Below are 24,053 nucleotides of genomic sequence, written 5' to 3'. Positions count from 1 at the left end.
CATCTCACAATTACAGTCCATATAATCTCTATGGAGTAAAAGATAGGATCTAAATCACTTTTTTCTAAGCTGAGGGTGGCTCTGTTATATTGTATTGTTTACTCACCCTGAAAGCTGGAAGTCCAAGATCAGGGGTCCATCATGGTGCCCTTTTCTAGATGGCAGACTTCTCGATGCATCCTCACAAAGAGGAAGGCTTTCTGAGTCTTTTTAAATGTTCTGCTATTTCCTTTTTTTATGATGTTTTTGAAGACTAGTGCAGGTCAAATTACTTTGTTCTTGTAAGTTATTTGGTCTTTTTGTCTGGAAAATTTGATGATCTCCTAAAGGACCTAAAGTCATTTTCTGTATTTCTGTGAAGTCAAATAGGTTTAGCAGGATATGTCTTGGGATGATTATCTGGAGCTAATCTTTGAAGTTATCTGGTAGGCTCTTTCAATATGTAGATTTAGCTCTTTTTTTTTTCCCTTGGATAATAATTTTGAATGTTTGCTATATCTTATTGCTCTGTTATCTTCTTTAGAGACTCCATTTATACATATAATGATTTCTTCTTTGCTTATCTTCCATTTCAGTTATTTTCTCTAATTCTTTATGTTCCTCTCTTCATCTAATTTTTATTCCTTTGGTTGTGTTCTATCCTTTCCATATCTGATTAAATTTTCAAATGAGTATATTCTTTTTGGGCACCTTGTCAATTAGTCAACTCTAAAATGACTTTTTTCTTTCATTTCTCTCCTGCATTCCATCTATTCTTTTCATTCACTTCTGGCTTTAGTCTACTTGTTTTTAACATCTGAATATTCTATTCAGGATGTTTTTGTCAGCCCCAAATGCTTGTCTGTTTAATCTAATCTAGAATGTTATTTTACAATTTCCTTCTGCTTCACAATTGTTTTTTTGGGGAAAGGGTTCATCAGCCAAAGTGTATCAACTGTTTCCTACTAGTAATTTTATAAAGACTTGTTTCAAAGTTTCTTTCTCCTTTCTTTCATTTATTAGATCTGGACTACTTTAAAAGATTTCTAGTTTAGTGGAACCCTCTCTTGTCAATGTACCAAAGTCCCATTTCTTTCCTTGATTTCCTTTTTCTTTTTTGCTGGTGGTAGTGGTGGCAGAAGAATAGGCGTGAAAGCTTTGATTTTGTTTTGTTTTTCTTTTGTTTTACAAGATCATTTCTCCTTTTATCTCCTTTTATTTCCTTTCATCACCCAATCACCAAGGGTAGCATTCCTTTTTTGCCTTTTTATTTTCCAAAAGGTCTTAAAAGACTGCCTCCTCACGTCATATATACATTTTCAGGTTCTATCCCATAGTCAGTTCTCTGACCTACAAGGAAACATTCTCCGTATTTTCACATCTCGCAATGGTTTTAGACCAATTTGAAGACTACTGTTAGTTCCCTTCTTCTTTCCTCTAAGCATTTATTCTCAGGCTGCCCTCGCTTGGTAGAAAGTTTTATGGTAGAGCTTTGGTGGTTTTTACTGTTAACTTACTGTTTTTATCATTCCCATCTTATAGTTATGCTATTCACGTGTGGGGTGTGTGTGTGTGTGTGTAATTGTTCTTGCTATTTTATATTTTGGGGGGGTTAGTTGAAAAGATATAGGTTTAAGTATCCACTCATTGTCCATGATGCTTAGAAGTTATCAGCTTGAGATTTTTAGGACAGTCTAGGCAACACCAATTCAGGTTATAAAGTTGTATGAAGGCTGGCTTGCAATAACAAATATACTGAAGCAATTTTAAACAGCAAAGCATCAGAGTAAAAGGCAATTTCCCTTACAAATTTCGTGAGCTTCTAGTTCATCCTTTTGGGGACCCAGATTTATGGGCAGTTAGTATATCAGTAGGCTACGAACTTGGGTTAACTCTGACCTTTGTCTTCTATTTTCTTATAACGTATGAAAACTAATGCTCAAGTTTATATAATGTACCAATTGGTTATAAGGTTATGGGGCAGCATTAGTGTTCAGCTGACCTGAGTTCCCACCTACATTTAGTATTTGGCCTTCAGACTTCTCACTTTCTACAAGCTCACTGACACATGTAAATGCTTATTATATGATACCCAGCATGATTAGATTAGATTATTTTTTCAGCAGGAAGGTCAAAATGTCTTACTATCAGACAGAGAAAATTCTAAAGTTGAATTCAAAAATAAAAGAGACTTCAAAGCCTGTGTATAATATCAGTTATTTTACTTGCATTAAAAAAAAAAAAGAAGTGATCTCCGATTTTCATTATTTTAAGACATGTAAGCCTGGGTACTACATAAAATGACCACCAGATAAATCATTTAGGTTAAACAATACAGACTACTGTGCAAATTTCTAAAGTATTGTTAAATTATGCCTACTTTTCTACTCTAGTAAAGACTAACAGCAACAAGTATGAACATGCCTACATTAACTATATGTAGTTTGTATGTTCAAGTCTGAAACTGGTAAAATAAGAACAATTGTAAAGAAATATACAATTTTAAATAATGATAAGCTTTGCAGAAAATGGGAAAATTCATGTTTACCATGTCAGTGAGAGAAAACATCCTGGCAAATGATCAAAGGAAAAAATCCTGAGACTCTGTAATGTTGAAATCTCACCAAAGAAAGCTGAACTCCACTGACAAACCAAAATGCAAAGAAAATGTTTTTTCTTACTTAATAATAAAGATGTTAAATTTATACTTAAGTAAATTTACTGCTAATATAATAACCAAAAATATAGTACTTGTAAATTCGCAAAAATACATTTGTTATTAAAGAGATAGCACCACCCAAGCCCCATATTGTGGAAATCAGGAAATCATAAAATTTGTGAAAAATCATGACTTTTTCATATAATATGAATCACTGTATCACTTCCTAATTAATTATTTGTACTATAAATATTTCTTTTTCTACTAATCCGTAATACCTGAGATAAAATAAAGCCCCATTCTGAAGACTTGGCTCAAAATAAGGTGCAAGAAAATTTCTCATGTTCCCCTTTACACATTTCTTCCTCCTTTCTTGAAATAATGCCATAAAATTCATTAATAAAAACCTATTTTATATCTCCCCAAATCTAAATCTGCACTATTTCTTAACTAAGTTGTTTTCTGGATTATTAGATCATACGAAATATTTTAGCTTAAAAGATTCTTGATAGAACAACAAAAAACATGAGAAAATAAGAGTCAAATCCTGCACTTCTAGAAGTTTCACATTATCGCTTTAGGGTTAAAAATGTAGTTAAGTATTTGGTACTCAGTGCTCTGTTTGTTGGTGGTGATTGTCTTATCATAAATAAGGAACTTTAACATTTTTCTTGAAGAAAATCACTGTAAAAATTCAATGTTAAGAGTAGGAATAATAATTAACACATCAATTTTACAACTTACTTCTGAAAGAGACCATTTATTTCTGTGTTCTAGAAGATGAATAAGTAAAATCCATAATTCTTTAATGCACGAACATGAGCAGTGGTGACTTGCTAATGCTTCAGAAGGCCTAACCTGTGGAGAAGAACCAGAACGAGTTCTATACTAGGAGAATTTTACATGCTACATAACTCTCCAAATGTTTTAAAAGAAGGATTTAGATGACTTAAAACTGATGCTCAATTATATAAAATTGTTTACAAAAAATGTGTCATTCCATTAAATTTTAAAATAAATTCTCATTTGACTTTTTATTTTTTTAAAGTAGGCTCCACATCCAGCATGGAGCAAAAACTCATGACCCTGAAATCAGGACCTGATCTGAGATCAAGAGTCAGATGCCCAACTGACTAAGCCACCCAGGATTCCCTAAATTCCCATTTTACAACTAAAAAAACAGAATGAACTTTATTTTCAACCTTTAAAAAAGCCTTTGCTAAAAAAAAAAAAAAAAAAAAAAAAAAGCCTTTGCTTTTGGTTGTTGTATAACATCAGCCATAGACAATAGATTAAAAAAAAAAAAAAAAGATGGGCTGTGTTCCAATAAAATTTTATTTGCAAAAACAGACAATGTGTTAGAGATTTGGCCTTAGGGCAATGATTTCTCTTTTGGGCGTTGGGAGTGATGATTTCCTAACTGTGATCTAATCCATCGGCCACAACAGAAAATCTTCTAATAAAAAAAAAAAGAAAAGAAAATCTTCTAATAAAAAGATTAGAAACAAATTTTAATTCACTGTACAGCAGACTAAAAATTTTTACAAGTCAGAACAAATGCAATTATTAGGGATTTATAAAGGTTAAGCAATTTTAGATTAAGCATTTTTTTTAACAAATATATCCTTAATGGCCCTATATGATGCAAAAAGCATATGTACTATATGGGTATACCTAGATAGATACATATACTTAAGTTATACCTAGACTTCAGAAATTCATTATATAATTACTATTTCACATATAATACATTCATGTTTCTAACATAATACAGAGTGAGATAACTATTAAGGTATTACTAAATGGTATTTGGCTAATCCACTAATTACATTAATTGTAAAATTAGATAGATCAGATTTAAAAGATTATGATAATACATAAAACACAATCTAAATTTAAGAAATTATAAATCTTGATTTCCTGTAAGTTTTGTGCTAACAGTTTGAAATAACTGATAATCTTCAAATTTCCATTGCTAGAAAATGAGTAGGTAATGTAGAATCTTTAAATCACTGTGTTAAACATTCTATTAAACACAATGTAATAAGAACACGTAATTTCCCCCATGATTCTAGACCTTTTTTGAAAAACAAAATCTCTCTTTAAATTTGTCAAGTGATTTTAGTTAAGTACTCATTTACTGTTTTATGTAACTACGTATATATTATTAAAGAGCTGGACTCTCCTATTTGAAAAGAAGTTAATTTTCCAGTTGTCATGAACATCCTGTTTTTATTTATTTTTGATAAGATAGAAAAGGTTATTTTTAAAAATTAAAAAAATGCCTCTGAAACGTTAATTTCAGCCCGTTTTAAATGTTCAAAACAATTCTCCCATTCAACTCCCAGATAGTAATAAATATAAAATTAGGAGAAATAACATGTAAACCATTTCAGATTAAATTCTTATAAACCACACACCTTAAGGACTATTGCCATTTAGTGTTAAAAATACAAATAAACTCTTAAAACATTACCTTGTCATACCTGTTGAGTGACAGGCTTATTAAATCACAAAGGAGATTTTCACATTGTTCTTCAAATAGGCTGACGTTTGTTAAATTGTCACCTGCCAGATTCATAAACTGATGACCGTATACAACTTGTTCTAAAAATGTAAATAAAATATATTCTATTTATAACTACAGATCTTACTAATTCAGAAGAAGCAAAGTAACTCCACACCTTTAAATTAACAACAAAACTGCAACATACACAGGTAAAAACAAATTTCTTTAGAAATAAAAGTTAAACTTGAGGATAATTCCTTTCTTATGTGATCACTGATATACATTTTTTTAAAAAAGTTTTCAATTTTCTCATGTGCCACTTAATTGATTTCTTTTCTTAATGAGGCCATCTTTAGAAACTAACAATGTAATATCACTTAAGAAAAAAAAAAACCAAAGTGCTAGAAAATCCTCAATATTTTTAAGCAATTAAAGGCTTTGAAATATTTTTTTAAACAAATGCTGATAAATTAATCACACACAATTGCTTGCGGTGTGAAGAGAGCAAACCAAGATAAGATACTAAAATGTGTACCTCTATCAGATTAAAGTACACCTTCTAGAATTGCTCTAAGGAAATATATTGATATACAAAGTTCAAGTGAGAGAAGAAATTATGTATTTGTAGACATCTTTGTACATTTGTGTGTATAAATATTTAAGTGTACACACATGTACATATACACATACATGTATTTTTGTATTTATTGGTTTACTGAAAACCAGGTATGAAGATAATAGATGTCATTATAACTTAAGTAAATGGTAATTTATAAATAAGTAGTATTTATTGAAGATTACTAAGTTGAGAATAGACTCTTAAAATGCCAAATAGCAAGACCAAGAAATAAGCAATATACGAAATAAAAAAGCATTATCCATTATATATATGAACAATTAATTTTTTTAAAGAAGAAACATTAGCAAAAGATAATGAACAAGTAATAAAGCAAATATAAAACACAACAAAATTATGGAAAGATGTTCAACTTCATTAGTACTGAGAAAATTGCAAAACAGAGATTCAATGTCATTTTTCATGTATTAATTGGCAAAAAATAAAAATAATTAATAGTATCCACTACTGGCAAAAGAATAAGGCAAAGGTATGCTCACAGTATAGATAAATTGGGGAAACTGTACAGCAACAGTGTGTACAATATTAAAGCTGAATGTGCCACTCCAATGCTAAGAATCTACTCTATAGAATAACTTGTACATGTATTCAAAGATGCATATATACACAAGGATGTTCTATGAAATATTATTTGTAGTATCAAAAAAGTGGCAGTTGGGACCCCTGGGTGGCTTAGCGGTTGAGCGTCTGCCTTCGGCTTGGGGCATGATCCAAGGGGTTCCGGGATCGAGTCCCACATATCAGGCTTCCTGCATGGAGCCTGCTTCTCCCTCTGCCTGTGTTTCTGCCACTTTCTCTGTCTCTCATGAATAAATAAATAAAATCTAAAAGTAGAAGTAGCTGAAATATTAAAAAATAGACTTGACTAAATAAATTATGATAGAGTCATAACATATAGCCCTTAAATGAATGAAATATAAACTATATGTACTGACATGAAGAGATATCTAAAAAGCTACTGAATAAACACTACACAGAATACTACCATTTGTGTTTAGTTAGAAACAAAGACAAAAATCCTACCCACAAATTTCTATATATGTATGGTAAGATACTAAGTATGGAAAGAAAAATGGACCAAACTGTTCTCTTAAAAAAAAAAGAGTAAGACTTTTTACTTTGGTTACTATTTGATGTAAAATAAAAAATGAAAAACCCAGAAAGCACTTATTACTTATAATTTATAAGGTTTAGATTTAAAAAGGACATAAATCAGAAATCCATAAACTTACTGAATTTTTCACCAAGCATGTGAAGAATTTCTAGCACCAGCCAATGGATATCTAAGTGGAGATGTAATAAATGCCACGATGGTGGAAAAAGCTGTGAATGACATTATCAACTGTGACTGAGAATTCATAGTACGTTAGTAGGTGTTTTATAGTATATTACAACAGTCCTCCATAAGCACAAGGATAAAGAACCAATTAACCTACCCACTATTCAATAGCAGGGAAAAACTTGGTGTTGTTCATTAGAGGATTTTTTTCACTGGAAGATCTTTGAAAGCATATTTTCATCTGATGGTTTAGGACAGACCCACCTTGGGGCTGCCGAATAGACTTGTATACTAAGGGTCCCTTCCAACCTACCTCTGGTCAGCTTCAAGGCAGGAAGAGAATTTTTTAACTACTTATTTTCATAATCTTGTTTTAGACTTTAGCTAGGATATATGTTTTGAAATGTAATGAGTACCCAGGAACTCCTATAAAGTATTTAACAGGAGAACTTTAGACTATTATGTAGATACTACTGAGATGCCCATTTAAAAAACTGAAGTTAAAAAAAAAAAATAAAAAAAATAAAAAAATAAAAAACTGAAGTTAAAAGCAGTGAAGAAATTTACCTTTCAATTCATGCATTAAGATTCAAATCTAATTCTATCTGATTCAAAAGCCAATGCTCTTAACTACCGTGCTGTTGCAGGATTGTCAATAACCTTCCCCCAGCCAACATTTAATATCATCTTAAAAATAAATACAATGATATACATGTTCTATTAAGAAAACAAAGAGAACAAGGAAGAATGATAAAGAGGGAATTTATCTTATCACATTTGCAAACAAAATAAAATGCTACACTAGGGATCCCTGGGTGGCTCAGTGGTTTAGCACCTGCCTTTGGGCCCGGGACATGATCCCAGAGTCCCAGGATCGAGTCCCACTTCTGGCTCCTTGCATGGAGCCTGCTTCTCCCTCTGCCTATGTCTCTGCCTCTCTCTCTTGTCTCTCATGAATAAATAAATAAAATCTTTAAAAAAAAAAAAGCTACACTAATAAAACAGCATTGGCTCAGAAATAGATAATAAGTAAACAGCAAAAATAGGCAAGAGAAATTAACATGGTATCTCAAATCAGTGGGGAAAACATGGATCATTCAAAAAAAGACTGGTTATTAACTTACTCCTTTGTAAGAAACTAAAGTTAGATTTCCCACCTTAAAAAAAAAAATTTCCCACCTCAGAGCATATTTATAAAGATATAAAAAGATAATTGTACAAAAAAAGTACATTTTTAACACCCAAGAGATAATACACAAGGAAAACCTGACAAATCAAACTATAGAAAACTTAAACCATCTGCATAGCAAAGCAGGTTAAGTGCTAAAAAAGAAAACTTTATGAAAATAATTGTAATACATAATATCCAATAAATATTCTCTAATAAAAAAGTTCCTTAAAAATAATAAAAGACAGATGCTTAACTGAAAATACCAATTAAATCAATACTTTTCATATGATAGGTACAACACAAATATACAAAGCCTTGAAAGATGCCTTTCACTTTGTAAGATCATTTGTTGTTTTTCAGAAAAGAACAGTATTTCAGGGTATGATTTTTTGCTTATATGCTTTAAAAATTCAGCCTTCTGATCTTCAAATACCCTCTTTTCAAGTTTGCCTAATTAAAAAGCTTATGAAAAGCAAAACCTAGTTTGAGAAACTTTGCAGTCTTTATTTCCGCTGTTAGATAAATTATTAATTTTATTTATTTTTTTAAAGACTGTATTTATGGGCATCCCCGGTGGCCCAGTGGTTTATCACCACCTTCGGCCTGGGATGTGGTCCTGGGGACCCGGGGTCGAGTCCCAACTTTGGAATCCCTGCATAGGGCCTGCTTCTCCCTCTGCCTGTGTCTCTGCCTCTCTCTCTCTCTCTCTGTCATGAATAAATAAAATCTTAAAAAAAAAAAAAAAGACTGTATTTATTTATTTGATGGGGGAGGCAGGGGGGGGGGTACATGCACAAGCACACAAGAGCAGAGGGAGAGGGAGAAGAAGCAGGCTCTCCTCTGAGCAGGGAGTGAGATTCAATACAGGGCTCAATCCATCCCAGGATCCTGGGATCATGACCTGAGCCTAAGACTAACCCAGCCACCCAGGTGCCCAAATTTTTATTTTCTTAAGCATTTGATGAATATCCAGAAAATAAAGCCAGTCCCATTTATAGAAACCAAAATAAAGGAAAAATATCCCTTCCTCCATAATCTTTCCACGAATATTTATTGTCATGAATAAAAGCAATTACCTTAAAATAAAAAAAAAAAAATTAAAAAAACAAAAAGCAATTACCTATTTGCCTTCTATGGATTAGACATATGAACCTGTGAATTCACTTAGGACTCTTTATTTTTAATTTGACATATATTGGTCCCTGATAAGAAGAGTGCATTTTTTTTGTTGTTAAATTTCACAGAAATAAACATTTTTTCATATTTTACATTTTGTCAAAGACACCTTCCTAAAATCCAAATGTTATTCAAATTGGTAAAGTTAAATAGAAGGAAAGAAGTTGAGAGTTCAGGGAATCCCATGGGGAATTATAATTTGCCATTCATATAAGCTCACATTTCCTATGGAGAATTTGTTAATTACATCGATAAGCTGGGTCATGCTGTCAATACAAATTTTTTTTTTCAATACAAATTTTTATTTTATTTTATTTTATTTTTTTAATTTTTTTTTATTTATTTATGATAGTCACACACACAGAGAGAGAGAGAGAGAGGCAGAGACGCAGGCAGAGGGAGAAGCAGGCTCCATGCACCGGGAGCCCGACATGGGATTCGATCCCAGATCTCCAGGATCGCGCCCTGGGCCAAAGGCAGGCGCCGAACCGCTGCGCCACCCAGGGATCCCTCAATACAAATTTTTAAAAAACAAACCTTCAGTAGGAATGATTTCACAGGTAGAAAAAAAGAGCATAGTTTAAATAATCTTAATCATATTCCAAAAAAGTCTCAAAAGTTACTAAGAATAGAAATACTGCTATGATTTTGAAAGTGTAACTTTTATAAGATGATCTTGAATTTTACTATAACATAATCTAGGGTTTCCCCAAATCTTTATCAATGGGAAAAATGATACAAATTTTTAAAAATAAAGGTTTTTTGCTTTGAAATTTGTACATATTTGCATGTTATAAACTAGAATTTTTTTTTTATAAACTAGAATTGAGAACAGCTATCACTGCTTTAGTATAGATTTAGTATAGATTATACTATAAGTACTTTATTTAATTAATTTTAATTTATTTAATTTTCCCAATAACTAGGAAAATATACCAACTACAAACATGAGGAGACGGAAGCAAGAGGTTTTCCTTGCCCAATGGCATATAATTAGAAGAGGAGCCAGAATTTCAGTCAGGCAATCTGGTTCCCGAGCTTCACTCTTGACTAGTTTCCCTCATTCTTGAATGAATGAATATTCCTTGTGCAAAGAAAAAAACTGATGATTTAATAATTAAATGAAACAAGTCAAACCTTAATCTGGTTTTGATTTACAAATGCTCCTAGATTAATACTGGGAAGTTCAGATAGATGTCCAATATACAAAAGTAATCCATGGAGTTCATTAACCAACACAGAGGGTAGTTGTGCCTCCAAAGTTTCATAGGGATGGACAGGAACAGGACTCTCAGCACTTTGTACTTTCAGGTACCTAAAAAAATAGATAGATACAATAAATAACTAGAGTCTGGATGAACTTGCACTCAAAAATTCATGCAGGGATAAAAATATTCATTTGACATCCTACCTAAAGATGAAAACCTTGACATAATGAAGAAATGTCACACACTGCTGCCTAATACTGTCTGCTTTGCAGTGTAGGGTTGATATCTTCCCTGAAACCAAAACAGATTAAGTGTTAATCAAAGTCTAAATAGTTAGTGGGCAGTGACAAAAAAATTTATAAGCCATACAAGTAGCAATTCATTTGTGATTTCATCCCTTCCCAATTCATGACTCTATCATACATTCTGATCCAACCAAAACTAATTAGCACTTCCTGCTGCCTGAACTTTTAACACATCTCGATGATTTGGTCTATACAGTTGTTTCTATCTGGAACTCTTCTTGTCCTCAAAATTTCTGCCTACCTATTTTCTACTTCATCTCTGTAGACCCGAGATGTGGCATCACTCTGTGATGGGCACGTAAACAGCCCGTGGCTCCCACAGCAGCTTATACTTGCCACGATTACTACACTTTTCCATCTATCACGTCCTATGCTTATGTGTCTGTATGTCCTACCAACTACAAACTCGACAGATTTTTCTACTTTGATTCATTATCACCTTATATAGTACCTGGCATGAAACAGAGCCTCAGGTGATAAATAATACTCAACATTTACTGAGCACATACTGAAAAAACAAAACAGTCCTGACAGTCGACTGCTAACAACTAGGTCATGATGTTCCCTCCCAAAATAGGATATAAAAAATATTATCAAAATATATCAAAAATAATCAAATCAGACAAGGCCACTCTGTGATTATGGTGAAACAAGACAAAAGCAAAATCTCTCTGTAATCATGTCTGAATACAGAAACATGGCACTATGCAATTACAGAAAAACAAACAAAATACAAAAACAAAATATTTCCCTTGTGCAGCTAACATGACTATTACTACGCTACTAATTAAAACCCTCCCTAGCCTTTCTTGGCCCTATCTCCTAGATAAAAATTAACATATTCATTACACTGTTCCTGCTTAACAGCATCCAATCAAAAATAAAAGGCCTGGCCCCCTTAAACTCTACTCCAAATCAGCCAGCACAAGTGCAAACCCTATCACAAGCCCCTCTCTTTCTACTGAGAAGCCCCAATTGTTCCTCATGATGGGTGTACTTCCTTCTTCTGTCAGTAAGCTACTCAACCTGTCATTGTCCAAAGGTGTATTCCAGGTGATCTTTAGTTGCTGAGCATCACCAATAACAGATATTAGCCTAAGCACTTGAATGATATCACCTAATCCTCACAAGAACTCAATAATGAGGTGGGAACTATTCTCTGGTATGAGACTGACAGTTAGGTAGGGTTGGAACCCAGGCTGACCAGAGTGCCATGATTCTAATTACTACACTGTAGCACAATTGCCAGAAAGGAGAAGCAGTTAGCTTGCACTAAAACACCCTGCCTTTCAATTCCCTTCACCACCTTAACATATACCAAACCCCCCAAATGAGTAACTCATTAAACGTCAAACACAGAAAGAAGAGCAAAGAAGGCAGCATGAATTCAGGCAATTTCTCTCACTTCCCACTCCCAAAGCAAGTTGCTAATTCCCTTAAAAAATGTTTAGCCTTAAATCAATTTTATCACAAATACAGAAAATACTATAAATCTCAAAATTTAAGTGTCATATTTTTCTGAATGCTAAACACTATCATGAACTTCTAACCTAATGCTTCTTCCTCCATGTTACTATGATATCCCAATATGCATCATAGACAGATGTGTAATTCAATCCTTTCTGCCATTAAAAACACTTAAAACTTACCAAAATCACAGTTGGCTTGTAATAAGGTTTCCAAATTGTACAGCTGCTGCCTAATTTAAAAAATGTAAGGTAAGTTAATTTTGTAAAAGTTTAAAGCATGTAATAATCATAGGGATAATGTTTTCAAATCTATTACATAGCTTTAGTATGTGTATAACCTCTCATTTGTCAATGTTTAAAATACTTTGTGAATGTTTATTACAGGGTCAACTTCAGATAGTAAAGATGGAGAAAAGATAAAACAAGCTTTTTTGTCTGATCTTCCAAAAACCTCTATTAAAAGCTGCATATATGTATATATAATTATAAATATCATAGACCTTACTATCATGAGATATTGTTTATATACTCTCACAAAGAAAGTTTAAGATACTTATATAAAAACCCTAGATTAACAGTTATATAATGAAATGTTAAATTGTATCAAACAATTATACTACTGAAGTTCAGAAAAGGAATAGAATAACTTAGACTAGAGTTATCAAGGAAAGTAATATTTATGATGTCCCCCTTCAATACCTGAAAGTAAGCTCTTGTCATTCTTCCTAATTGCCTTTCAACTCTTTAAATATTGACCCATCTTCATGACCTATGTCCAGAATAAAGACTCAACTCATTCTATAATGTTCAGGTTTGCAGAGAATCACTCACTCAACCTGTTTCCCAATAAAACACACAACAAGGCACATACAGTGTCCCTTTACAAGGTCTCAGGGGATGAGGAGAAATCTCTCCATCTTTCCATTTTCATTTAAATGTAGCACATACATATTCTTAATGTATTTCTGGATAATAATTTCTTTAACAACTGACTCCATTTCAAAACCATGTAAAAACTAAATATGGACTGGGTTTTAAATGGTAATATTTTGTTAAATGATAATGAATGTTGTTAACCGTGATAGAGATACTGTTTATGTTTTTTAAAAGTTCATATTTTTAGAAAATGTTTATTGAAATATTTAAGGGTGAGATAACAGGATGCCTGGAATCTGCTAAAAACACTTAACCCAGAGGATCCCTGGGTGGCTTAGTGGTTTAGCGCCTGCCTTCGGCCCAGGGCATGATCCTGGAGTCCTGGGATCGAGTCTCACATTGGGTTCCCTGCATGTAACCCTCTGCCGGGATCCCTGGGTGGCGCAGCGGTTTGGCGCCTGCCTTTGGCCCAGGGCGTGATCCTGGGGACCCGGGATCGAGTCCCACATCAGGCTCCCGGTGCATGGAGCCTGCTTCTCCCTCTGCCTGTGTCTCTGCCTCTCTCTCTCTCTCTGTGACTATCATAAATAAATAAAAATTAAAAAAAAAAAAAAAAAAAAAAAAAAGTAACCCTCTGCCTGTGTCTCTGCCCCACCCCACCCCCGTCTTTCATGAATAAAATCTTAATTAAAAAAAAAAAAAAAAAACTTAATCAAAAAAAAAAAAAAGAGGAAAAGGGACAGATGAAGGAAATGAAATAAAACCTTGATGTCTATTGCCACTGAGGAAGTATGTGAAGGTTCAGTATGGTATTCTTGCTACATTTGTTTCTGTTTGGAAAATTTCATTAAAAATTTTTAATGACGTCTAAGCTAATCATATCAACTAATCATATTACTATCTGAAAGATTTTTGGAAAGTCTGAGTTCATTCTCTAAAAAAATCAATAAAAGACTATGATGATTCAACTAACGCAGTATTTTAGTTTTCTTCCAAAACTGTAATATCGCTCAAAGCCTTAAATATTTGTCTTCAATAAATGATGCCAGACATAGAATAAAAAGTCTGAAAAAAAAAATGAAGATTCACTAAAAAAAAACTCACTGAAATCACCGCTCCAAACATGACTACTTGATTGTTGTTTTTTGTTTTGTTTTTTGTTTCTTGTTTTTAAAGATTGTACTTATTTACTCACGAGAGACACAGGGGGGTGAGGGTGGAGGGTGGGCAGAGACACAGGCAGAGGGGGAAGCAGGCTCCACGCAGGAACTCCAGGGACTCCAGGATAACACCTTGAGCCGAAGGCAGACGCTCAAGCTCAACCACTGAGCCACCCAGTCGTCCTACTTGATTGTTGTTACTGATAAGTCAAGAGAGCAATATAAACAACTCTACTGGTGCTTTTGTAGTATCTTTATGAGAAACCACCAGCAATGGAACTGACACAACTGAATAGCATCTATGCTCAAAGGTAGTTAAAAACAAAGCAAAACATACCTGAATAAATGAAAGAGAACTCTTGATGAATTCACTAATGCTGTTTCAGTAACCCACTGAATGCCAAATATTTCCACTGTATCTTCTTCAAAATTAGTTGGTAAAGGATCAAGATTCAAAATTAATCTGAAATGGAAACTCTGATTTAAAATCATAAAAAGTACACTAAATCCCATACTATCACATATCCTTTTGTCATCATATAAATCCGTTATTTTATGTGACATGTCAACAATGATGTCATAAAGTCATAATATGCCTTGGTATCTTACATATTCAGGAATAATAAATTTAGATTGTATGAAAATTCAGTTATATACAGTGACTTTAAAAAGTAACTAAAGAGCAGTGTGACTTAGGGGAAAAACTCAAAAAGAAGTCTGGGAACATACTTTTGCCTATGGTCTTCAGTCGAAGAGTTTCATCCTTCGAAGGGACATTTAATTTTTAAAACAGCTAAAAGTTGTTCTGGGCCATGTCTGGGCAGCACAATCAAACGGAGTATCTCTTTTAAGGTCCCAAACGTGGTACAATTATAAAATCAACAAAAATGGTTTCCTTCCTGACTCAAATTGACTCGGCAGGTATTCCCAAAATATTTTAATAACTGCAGTTTTGCTGCAATTTGTGTACATCTGCCCAAGGCAAGAACTTTGAAGAGTAACGTTCCTGTGAATTCATGCAATATGGTGTATTTATTAAAAAGTTAAAACGAAAATAAGTCTGTATAGACACACAGGATTAGAAGCACTAGGGTAACAAAACAATGTGTATGTCTAACCTGAGAATCATCGAGAAGCTCCAGAATATTATTTCATGTTTTAGAAGGATATACCACTTTGAAAAGGCCAGCCAGGTTCAGAATCCACTTTAAGTAAAAGGGAAATTAGTAGCCAGCTTTCTACCCAAAGCTCGGTGGCATTGAAATAAGAAAACATCTGGTAGCAGGAAGTTCTGCTCAATATCCAAAAACCTTTAGGGTAAGCTCTAACCAGGCAACCAACAACAGAACTCAGAGCCTGCACCCATGTTACACACTAAGCCCACATACAAATGCATGGCTTGAACGCCGTTTGGAGCGGATTGAAATCATAAAACAACATTCCTAGCTGGTGAAAAATTTGAGAAGGGAAAAACAAAATCTCCGACTTTTTTTTTTTTTTTTTTAACCTACCGTTTAAGGGCTCCGCTGGAAAGGTAGGACTCTCCAGAAAAATGATTTCCTCCTGTTCTGTTGTCAAAACCACAAGAAAAGCAAGGGGGTTTGCACCATTCTGTCCCCAGCTCCAGTTCCAAGCTGTCGGTCAGGAACGTCGACGCAGCGGAACAGTTTTCCATTATTCACTTTTTCTGCCCTGAAATGTGTGGGATTCGTGATTATCATCCAAGACTCCAAAGACACTGTGGTTAGATTCCAGGAGGCGGGGCGGGCCAAGAGACTTAGAAGTTCTCAAAAAGTCATCCCAGCCCAAAAAAAAAAAAAAAAAAAAAAGCCCGAGAAGCCAACTGCTCAACGACTCTCCCCACCCCACACCCTGATACTAAGGCCGACAGAACTTAGGCAGAAGGCACCCCCGACTGGCTGTGGCAGGAACTTCACATCCGCCACATCCAGGTCGGATCCCGCAGCCCGGACGGCGCCAAGAGGAAAGCAAAGTGGGCAGGACCCACGCGGCACCGGGTCCCGACCCGCCTCCACCCGCAACGTTACCGAAACGTACCGAAGCCCGTTTCCTTCCCTAGAGCAGCGCGGCGGAAACGCCCCGGCGCACAGCCCGGGGTGGGGCTCAGGGACGGCCCCGCAGCAATCTTCAGTCCTCCGGGCGGGGAGGCCAGTCCCGCCAGGTCCCCACTCTGCAGGCCCAAGGGGGCCGGTGTCCCGCGCACCCCGGAGCCCCCCCGCTTGGTGCACCGCGTACCTACACCCCCTCTGAGACTCCAACCCCGGCGTCGGCCAGCTCTCCGTCAGGCACGGGCGAAATTCCCGCCACCGCGCGCCCGCGCTCCCGAGGGGCGGGGCCACGGCGCAGCCCGCCCCCGGGGCTCCGCTCGCGAGGTCTCCGCGGGAACCGCCGGCACTCCGCAGGTTCTCGCGAGAGGCGCTTTTTTTTTTTTCTCTTTCCTCCCCTCTGTGTGAGGAGCTCTAATTGGTCAGTGCGGCTGGAAGGCGGGGCCTCCCGGGGAAGCGAAACTGGAGGCTGAGGTGAGCAAGGCCTGGCGACCGCTGGATTTCCCGTGGGCTGGACCCCGAGAAAAGAGTTTTGCTCCAGCGAGCTCGAAGTGGGTGTCTCGTTAACACCCAGAGCCGCGCCGTCGCCTCTCGTGGCCGCGCTGGTGCCGGCAACTCTTTTGTTAGGATCGAGGATGCCTATTGTTCACGCTCTGTGGACGAGGCATGGGCAGAGAGGAGGAGAAGCCAGTGTAGAGGAGCGCTGAGTAAGTCAAATAGTCCCCCTTGCTTTTGGTATGAAACCGTCGCTCCTCTTATTTACAGTACATCTGAGGTATAGCTCATGTGCAACATATTTTTTTTAAGATTTTATTTATTCATTCACGTATGTATTCATTCATGAGAGACCCAGAGAGAGAGAGAGGCAGGCTCCATGCAGGGAGCCCGACGTGGGACTCGATCCCAGGACCCCGGGGTCACGCCCTGGCCTGAAGGCGGGCGCTAAACCGCTGAGCCACCCGGGCTGCCCCATCGTGTGCAGCATTTTTATCTTTTAAAAAAGGTTTTCTTTAAGATCTACTCAGGAAAAAAAAAAAAAAAAAAGATCTACTCAGGAGATTTTCTGATCCAAATCGGAGATAACACATTTAAGCGTGTCACGGACTTCAGATTCAGGAGAAACGTTACCAACTGCTCATTCGAATCTCCTGTAATTAATTGTGTGTACTCGGCATTGCCCATCCCTCCAGAAGAGTTCGTCCTGTGTTTAATGCCTATACACAGAACCTGTCATAATTCCTCCTTTCAAACCAAATACTGCCCATTTTCTAAGAAATGGGGTGAGGTGGGAAGAAAAACACAATATGATCCCTGACTACAACGTAGGGCTCCTGTGATGGGCGCTATGTCCATTGTGTTCAGATGATGTGCCCTGAGATTTGATGCCTTCCTAGCCACCACTGCAGCTCTTTTTAGGCTCCATGTGGAGTTCTAACATGACGCATAGCCTCATCTACAACAATCCGTAGGAAATAGTGTGTAGATAAGAGAATATAGGACCCTGGCACTGTTTAGGAGACCTGGGCTGGCAGAGAGTCATTATTTCTGCCTCTAATCAAAACATTCAGATAGACCCCTTTTTCCTTTTTTTCAAGGGCCTGTTGAGTGCTCAACTTGGTTGAACCAGTCAGTGGAATGGGAAGAACCAAATTCCCTGTAAATCATGTAAGCTAATACTGTAATGCATTTCAGCAAGAATCCCTGGCAAGTTAACAGCATCCTGAAGAGAGGTAATTAAAGATGCTTAATGAAAAAGGGTCATGTATAAAGATATGGACAGGGTTACTAGAAAACAGAGAGTAATCATAAAACATGCAGAACTAATCAGAGAGTCATTATCACACGTAGGCCTAAGAGGTTTGGAGAAAGACCGATTACCAGAGGCCAAGGAGACTTACCGCTAAAGGAGACAGCCACCTACCTGATAACCACCTATGGTACCTTCATAGAGGAAAGTATCTACTGCCAACCCACAACCCAGCAGAGACCAGCTGGAAGGATTAAGTATGCAAACCATTTTCCCTCCACACTTCAGTGTCCAACTGGTGGTTTTCATTGACTAAAACCAACCTAAGAACAGAGAGCAAAGATGTAATCTATAAATTTCAGGCTCCTAGGATACAGCCCTGGCTGAAGAAGGGTAGAGAGTGATTCTGACAGAAAAGGGTAAATTTTATAAGGAGACATAATAAACTAAATGTATAACAGAGGTTTAATATACATAAAGGGACAAATATTATTAATTATAGGAGAAATAATAATTAGTTACAGACTTCAACACTTCTCTCTCGTAGTTGGTGGAACCAATAGAGAGAAAATTAGTATAGACTTGAACAGCACTACTAACAAACTTGACCTAATTGGTATATTTATAGGTGACTCAACCTGACAATAGCAAAATACACTCTTTACAAGTGCATATGGAACACTAAGGTAGACTGTATTCTTTGCCAGAAATCAAATTTTATCAACTTTAAAGGACTGAAATTGTACAAAGTATGTTGTTGTCCACCACAATGGAATTAAACTAGAAACCAATAACAGATATCTGAAAGAAATCTCTACATATTTGAATATTAAGTAACACTTCTAATTAGCCCATGGATCAGAGAATCACTAGGAAAATGAGAAAATATTTTGAATTAAATGAAAATGAAAGCACATTAGAATTTGTAATTTTAAAAGCTTACCTTAGATAAAAAAGTTCAATGATTTAAATTTCTATCTTAGGAAACTAGAAAAAAACCCAAGCAAAACAAAACCAAGTCAAGCAAAATGAAGGAAATAATAAAGTGGAAAAATAAATGGAATGAAACAGAAGAATAGAGGAAATAAATGCAATCAGAAGATGGCTCTTTGAAGGGGATCTGGGTGGCTCAGTGGATTGGTATCCAACTTTTGATCTCAGCTCAGGTCTTGAACTTGGGATCATGAGTTTTGGCCCCATCTTGGGCTCCATGCTAGATGTGGAACCTACTTTAAAGAAGGAAGGATGGAAGGAAGGAAGGAAGGAGAAAGAAAATGTTGGTTCTTTGAAAAGAGCAGTATAATTGATACACTCTTTAGCCAGCCTGATCAAGCAAAAAAAAAGAGAGAAAATATAAATTACCAATATCAGGAATTAAGATATGTCATCACTACAGACTCTATAGACATTATGAGGATATTAACATTTTTATGCCAGGAAACAGATGAAATGAACAAATTCTTTGATAGATACCCACTGCTAAAGCTCTAAAGAAGATAAAGAAAACTCAAATGGTTCTATTTCTATCCGAGTAATTTTAATCTTTATTTTAAAAACTCCTCTCTCTCTCTCTCTCTCTCTCACACACACACACACACACACACACACACACCACACACGTACACACAGTTCTTAAAATTCCAGGACCAGGTGGCTTTACTGTTGAATTCTCCCAAACATTTAAGGAAAGAATAATATCAATTCTCTACTAAATCTTCCAAAAGATAGAAAAAGATGAAATACTTCAAAACTCATATAATGTGGCCAAAATTATATGCAAGCTTCACAAAGAAAATTATAACCCAGTATCATTCACATAAAGACAGAAATTTTTCCAAATAAAATCCGGCAATATATATAAAAAAAAGAATGACATATACTAAGAAAATCAAGTTCATCTTGAGAATGCAGGGTTGGTTCAAATTTCTAAACAAAATTGGAGTGGTTCATTCTATCAACATCACCTCAATCCTCAGAAAAAAAAATCACTGAAAAATTTAATATTTATTTATGATAAAAACTTGGCAAATCAGGAATGAAAGAAAATTTCCTTAACCTGGTAAATGGCAACGATGGCAAACCTACTACTGAAATCATGAAAATGAATGCTTTTTCCAGAAGACTGGGAATAAGGCAATGATGTCTACTTTCTGTACTTCTATTCAACATTGTGCTGGAGGTAACCAATCCAATAAAGCATGAGAATGAAAGAGATAGAAAAGGAGTCAAGACGGCTATCATTCTTAGATGACATATTTATGTAGAGAAATCCTTAAAACTCTAAAAAAAAAAAAAAGCTATTTAATCTATTTTTTCTGTGGCATATCAACTGGAAGTAGGGGGAGAGAACGGTTGTTAGAGATTTGGGGAGAGAAAAGATGTGTCCTCATCATATTAGTACGTAAAAAAGTGTATTTACTAGGAAAGTGCAGTAGGAATGTCTGGGGGTGTTGAGTGACTATTTGAGATTTATGATGAAAAATTAAGAGTTTAGTTAGCTTAGTTTTGTGATTTTCTCCCAACAATATTAAGAAGGGGAGGACATATGATAGAATTTGAATGTTGTATTAATGAACCCATTCTGACTTACTGTTTCCTTTTAAATGTATTTATAAATCTTCTATTCGATAACTACTATGTTATCAGATTCAATGTCATGTTTTTAATAGGGAAACTTTATAAATTCAACTGAATCTAATATATCCCAAAGGTTAATTTCAGAAGTGTTACCACCATTTTAATTGAAATCTTATTTAAAGTTTAAGACCATTTCCTCATACCTTAAATGAAACCGACAGTCACATTGCCTTTATAGTTACTACTTATAAGTCTGGAATTGGTTTTAGCATTTTGGTAAAATCTGACCAATATTATAACACAGCTCTAATGATCTTAGTATACAATTGGCCATCATTGAGGATACACTAAGAGAGCTAACTCAGTTATGAAAATATTAGGTTTTCTCTATGAACTATCTATTGCCAGTGTGTATACAACCCACCTTCAGTTGACTTTCTAGCAACTCACAGTATTTTATTACACTAATTATGTGCAAGAGATAATGAACTAATGTTCCAAGTGCTACTTGGAACATAGATATCATGATTTAAATGACTACTTCAGCAGTGATGGGAAGATTTAGTTACTTGAGAAGGAGCAACTTTTCTGTATCATAAAAGGAATTCTCCTGCAGGTGTTGTGTGCATTGGGTCATTAACAATGTAGTATACCCTATAGGGACTTAAACATCTGGACCCAAGGAAATTTCATTATTGATCCTCATTCATTTTTCTGTACATTTACTATCATCGCCTCCTGTATATGCTGTCATTTTATTTCCTTTTGCCTCCTGAAGCTTGATTCATCAATTATCCCTCTTCTTTTTACCTTCAATCTCTCCCTCTCCCTTGCCCTTTTTCTTGAAGCTCACCAAGGTAGGCAGTTTCTAACATGGCCCCCAAGAATCTCTGCTGCCTGTATTCATGCCTTTGTGTAATCATTTCCACTTAAGTGTGGACTAAACCTAATGACTTGCTAATAATGAAAAGAATAAGGCAAAAATTGATGGCATATCACTTCTATGATTAGGTTACAAAAGACTGTGAGTTCTGTTTTGCTCACACTCTCTCTCAATGTCACTTTTTCCCTCTTGCTTTCTCAACTTGTTTACTTTGAGGAAGTAAACTGCCATGTTTGGGAAGACTATATGTCAAAAACTGAGGGCACGTTCTGGCCAACAGCCAGTGAGGAACTGTGGCCCTCAGTCTAATAGTTCACAAGGAAATGAATCCTGATAACCAGTGTGAGTGAGCTTGGGCAATGGATTTTTCCCCAGTTGCATCTTGAAATGACAAAGCCTAACCGATTACGATTACGTAGAATTTAACCTTGTCTAGACAGGGATTTGTCCTTTGCCCTTGGTTTATGGAAAGCATCTCTAAATAAGCTTTGGAATGTTTTGTGTGATGAGAGTGTCTTTTTGCCTGGGGACCTTGGGTCATCCTGGATAATCTGACAGTATGGGTTTAGGGTGGACCTGGCCTCATCCAAAAGACCAACAGCGTGATTTAGGGTGGGGTTTGGGGTCATGCAATATCAGTCAACCTGGATACTGAGATCAACCACATGGGTAATGATTTGATCATGCCTATATAATATAATGGAGCTCCAATAAAAACTCTGAACACCAAGGCTTGGGTAAGTTTCTCTAATTGGCAGTATTCCAGTCTGATTACTGAAGATTGTATGGGTGCTCTACTATTATTTCCTAAACATTTGTGGAATAGATTTTCATGTCATATAACGTAATTTTTTTTTTTTTTTTTTAGATTTTATTTATTTGAGAGGGAGAAAAAGAGAAAGCAAGTGAAAGCATAAGAGCAGGGGGAGGGAGAAGTGGACTCCTTGCCAAGCAGAGAGTCTGATGCGAGGCTTGATTTCAGGACACTGGAATCATGATCCGAGGCAAAGGCAAATGCTTAACTGACTGAGCCACCCAGGCACCCCAACACATATCTTATACACACACACTATATATGTAATGTATATAATATACATAATACATATATATATATTACATACTGTAACAGAATAATTGTGGCCATATCTGTCTCCTTACTAGATTATTCACTTGAAATTTGTCCATTATTATGTTCTTAGTGTTTAGGATAGTACTTGCATATACTAAGTAGGTCCTTAAAAGTACTTCTGACTAAATGAATAAAATATTGTATCAGGTGTTCAGCTATTAACAATCTTATCTTTTGGGGGGAAATCTTTTTGAAAGATGTTATAATTGCACCTTCTTAGCCTTGGAGTTTCAGCTGAGGCAACAATATGAGAAAAATTATTGTAAGGTATGCCATATTCTGAGACGCTAGATCATTATTACAAAGAAGATGGCCCAAATTTGTTTTTGTCAGCATTAGCTGATCATTTAATTTTAGTCTTTGTTTAAAAAAAAAAATTCACTAGCAGTTAGAGTTTCACGAGTGGGGGTTTCTTTAGAGACTACATGTGGAAGCCTGTACTTTTACCAAGGCAAGGGAAGGAACTGCTGAGAACCACTTTCAAAGATTCATATGTATCCCCTGGCATTTGAAGCAGGGGATCCCAGTCTCTGTGCTGACAAATCTAAAGGCAAAAGGTTGGCTGGAGTGGCTTGTGGTGTTAGGGCAAGGAGAGAGTGCCATAGAGAGAGTGTGCTATATTGCCACTGGGGTGGGTAAACAGTGTTTGGGTCCTGAGGGAGGTAGCCAGACCTGAGGAGTCTTAAGAGGAAGCTTATCCAAGAGGACCTCCTGGAGGACTCAGGTGACATCAAGAGGAAGAGACTGGAAGGTCACTGGAAATTGGGTGTTAGGGAGCAGTCATCTGCAGTTGCCAAGAGGAGTTACAAATTGGATCAAAACTCTTCCTTGCTTAAAATCCTTAAGTGGCCTCCATCTATAGTTAGAGTGAAATCTAAACTCCTCATGTTTCTGTTTTGACCCCTTATGTCCACAGTCTTATCTTGTACCACTCTCTATTTCTTTTGCAAATTAACCACACTGCCCTTTCAGTTCTCACACATTCTTTCCTGCCTCAAAATGTTTGTGCAAACTCTGCCTTATGCCATAACTTTTTTTTTTTCTCTTGCCTTTTCTAGGCCTGGCTCCTTTTTATCCTTGAGATTTTAGCTAAGATTTCTGTTGTAAATTTCTGTAATAGCTTGAGTTGGGTAAAGCTGCAAATGATATAAAACTCAGAATAACTATGGCTTAATAAGAAAAATAATCTTTCCCTCTCACATGAGAGTCATAGAATCAGTCTA

The 24,053-nt window shown here is 35.9% G+C and overlaps 2 protein-coding genes across 5 annotated transcripts in view; one reads left to right on the top strand and one right to left on the bottom strand.

Annotated features, from left to right (window-relative positions):
• The window catches only part of MMS22L (MMS22 like, DNA repair protein), a 129,483-nt gene extending 112,626 nt beyond the window's left edge, over positions 1 to 16,857 (bottom strand). For 3 of the 4 annotated variants that reach the window (XR_012033840.1, XM_072831997.1, XM_072831999.1), the window contains exons 1-9: positions 16,685 to 16,857; positions 15,940 to 16,120; positions 14,766 to 14,891; positions 12,573 to 12,622; positions 10,822 to 10,909; positions 10,548 to 10,725; positions 7,017 to 7,107; positions 5,115 to 5,245; positions 3,383 to 3,496 (exon numbers count right to left, since the gene is read on the bottom strand). Coding sequence is in view for 3 of the 4 variants with exons in the window: in XM_072831997.1 (XP_072688098.1) it covers positions 3,383 to 3,496; positions 5,115 to 5,245; positions 7,017 to 7,107; positions 10,548 to 10,725; positions 10,822 to 10,909; positions 12,573 to 12,622; positions 14,766 to 14,891; positions 15,940 to 16,103 (942 nt within the window). In the remaining variant the exon portion in view is untranslated. Of the gene's footprint in view, positions 1 to 3,382; positions 3,497 to 5,114; positions 5,246 to 7,016; positions 7,108 to 10,547; positions 10,726 to 10,821; positions 10,910 to 12,572; positions 12,623 to 14,765; positions 14,892 to 15,939; positions 16,121 to 16,486; positions 16,646 to 16,684 lie in introns of those variants that run through there. The other variant, XM_072831998.1, reaches the window with a different exon arrangement.
• LOC140636377 (uncharacterized) overlaps positions 16,126 to 24,053 on the top strand; it is a 499,328-nt gene continuing 491,400 nt past the window's right edge. Inside the window, exons 1-3 of the mRNA XM_072831614.1 lie at positions 16,126 to 16,171; positions 16,331 to 16,864; positions 16,974 to 17,201. Of these exons, the coding sequence (XP_072687715.1) occupies positions 16,126 to 16,171; positions 16,331 to 16,864; positions 16,974 to 17,201 (808 nt within the window). The remainder of the gene's footprint in view (positions 16,172 to 16,330; positions 16,865 to 16,973; positions 17,202 to 24,053) is intronic.

This window comes from Canis lupus, chromosome 7 (assembly GCF_048164855.1).
Source record: "Canis lupus baileyi chromosome 7, mCanLup2.hap1, whole genome shotgun sequence".
NCBI lineage: Eukaryota > Metazoa > Chordata > Mammalia > Carnivora > Canidae > Canis > Canis lupus.
Note: the sequence above shows the minus strand (reverse complement) of the source record. Positions and strands in the feature narration are given on the sequence as shown.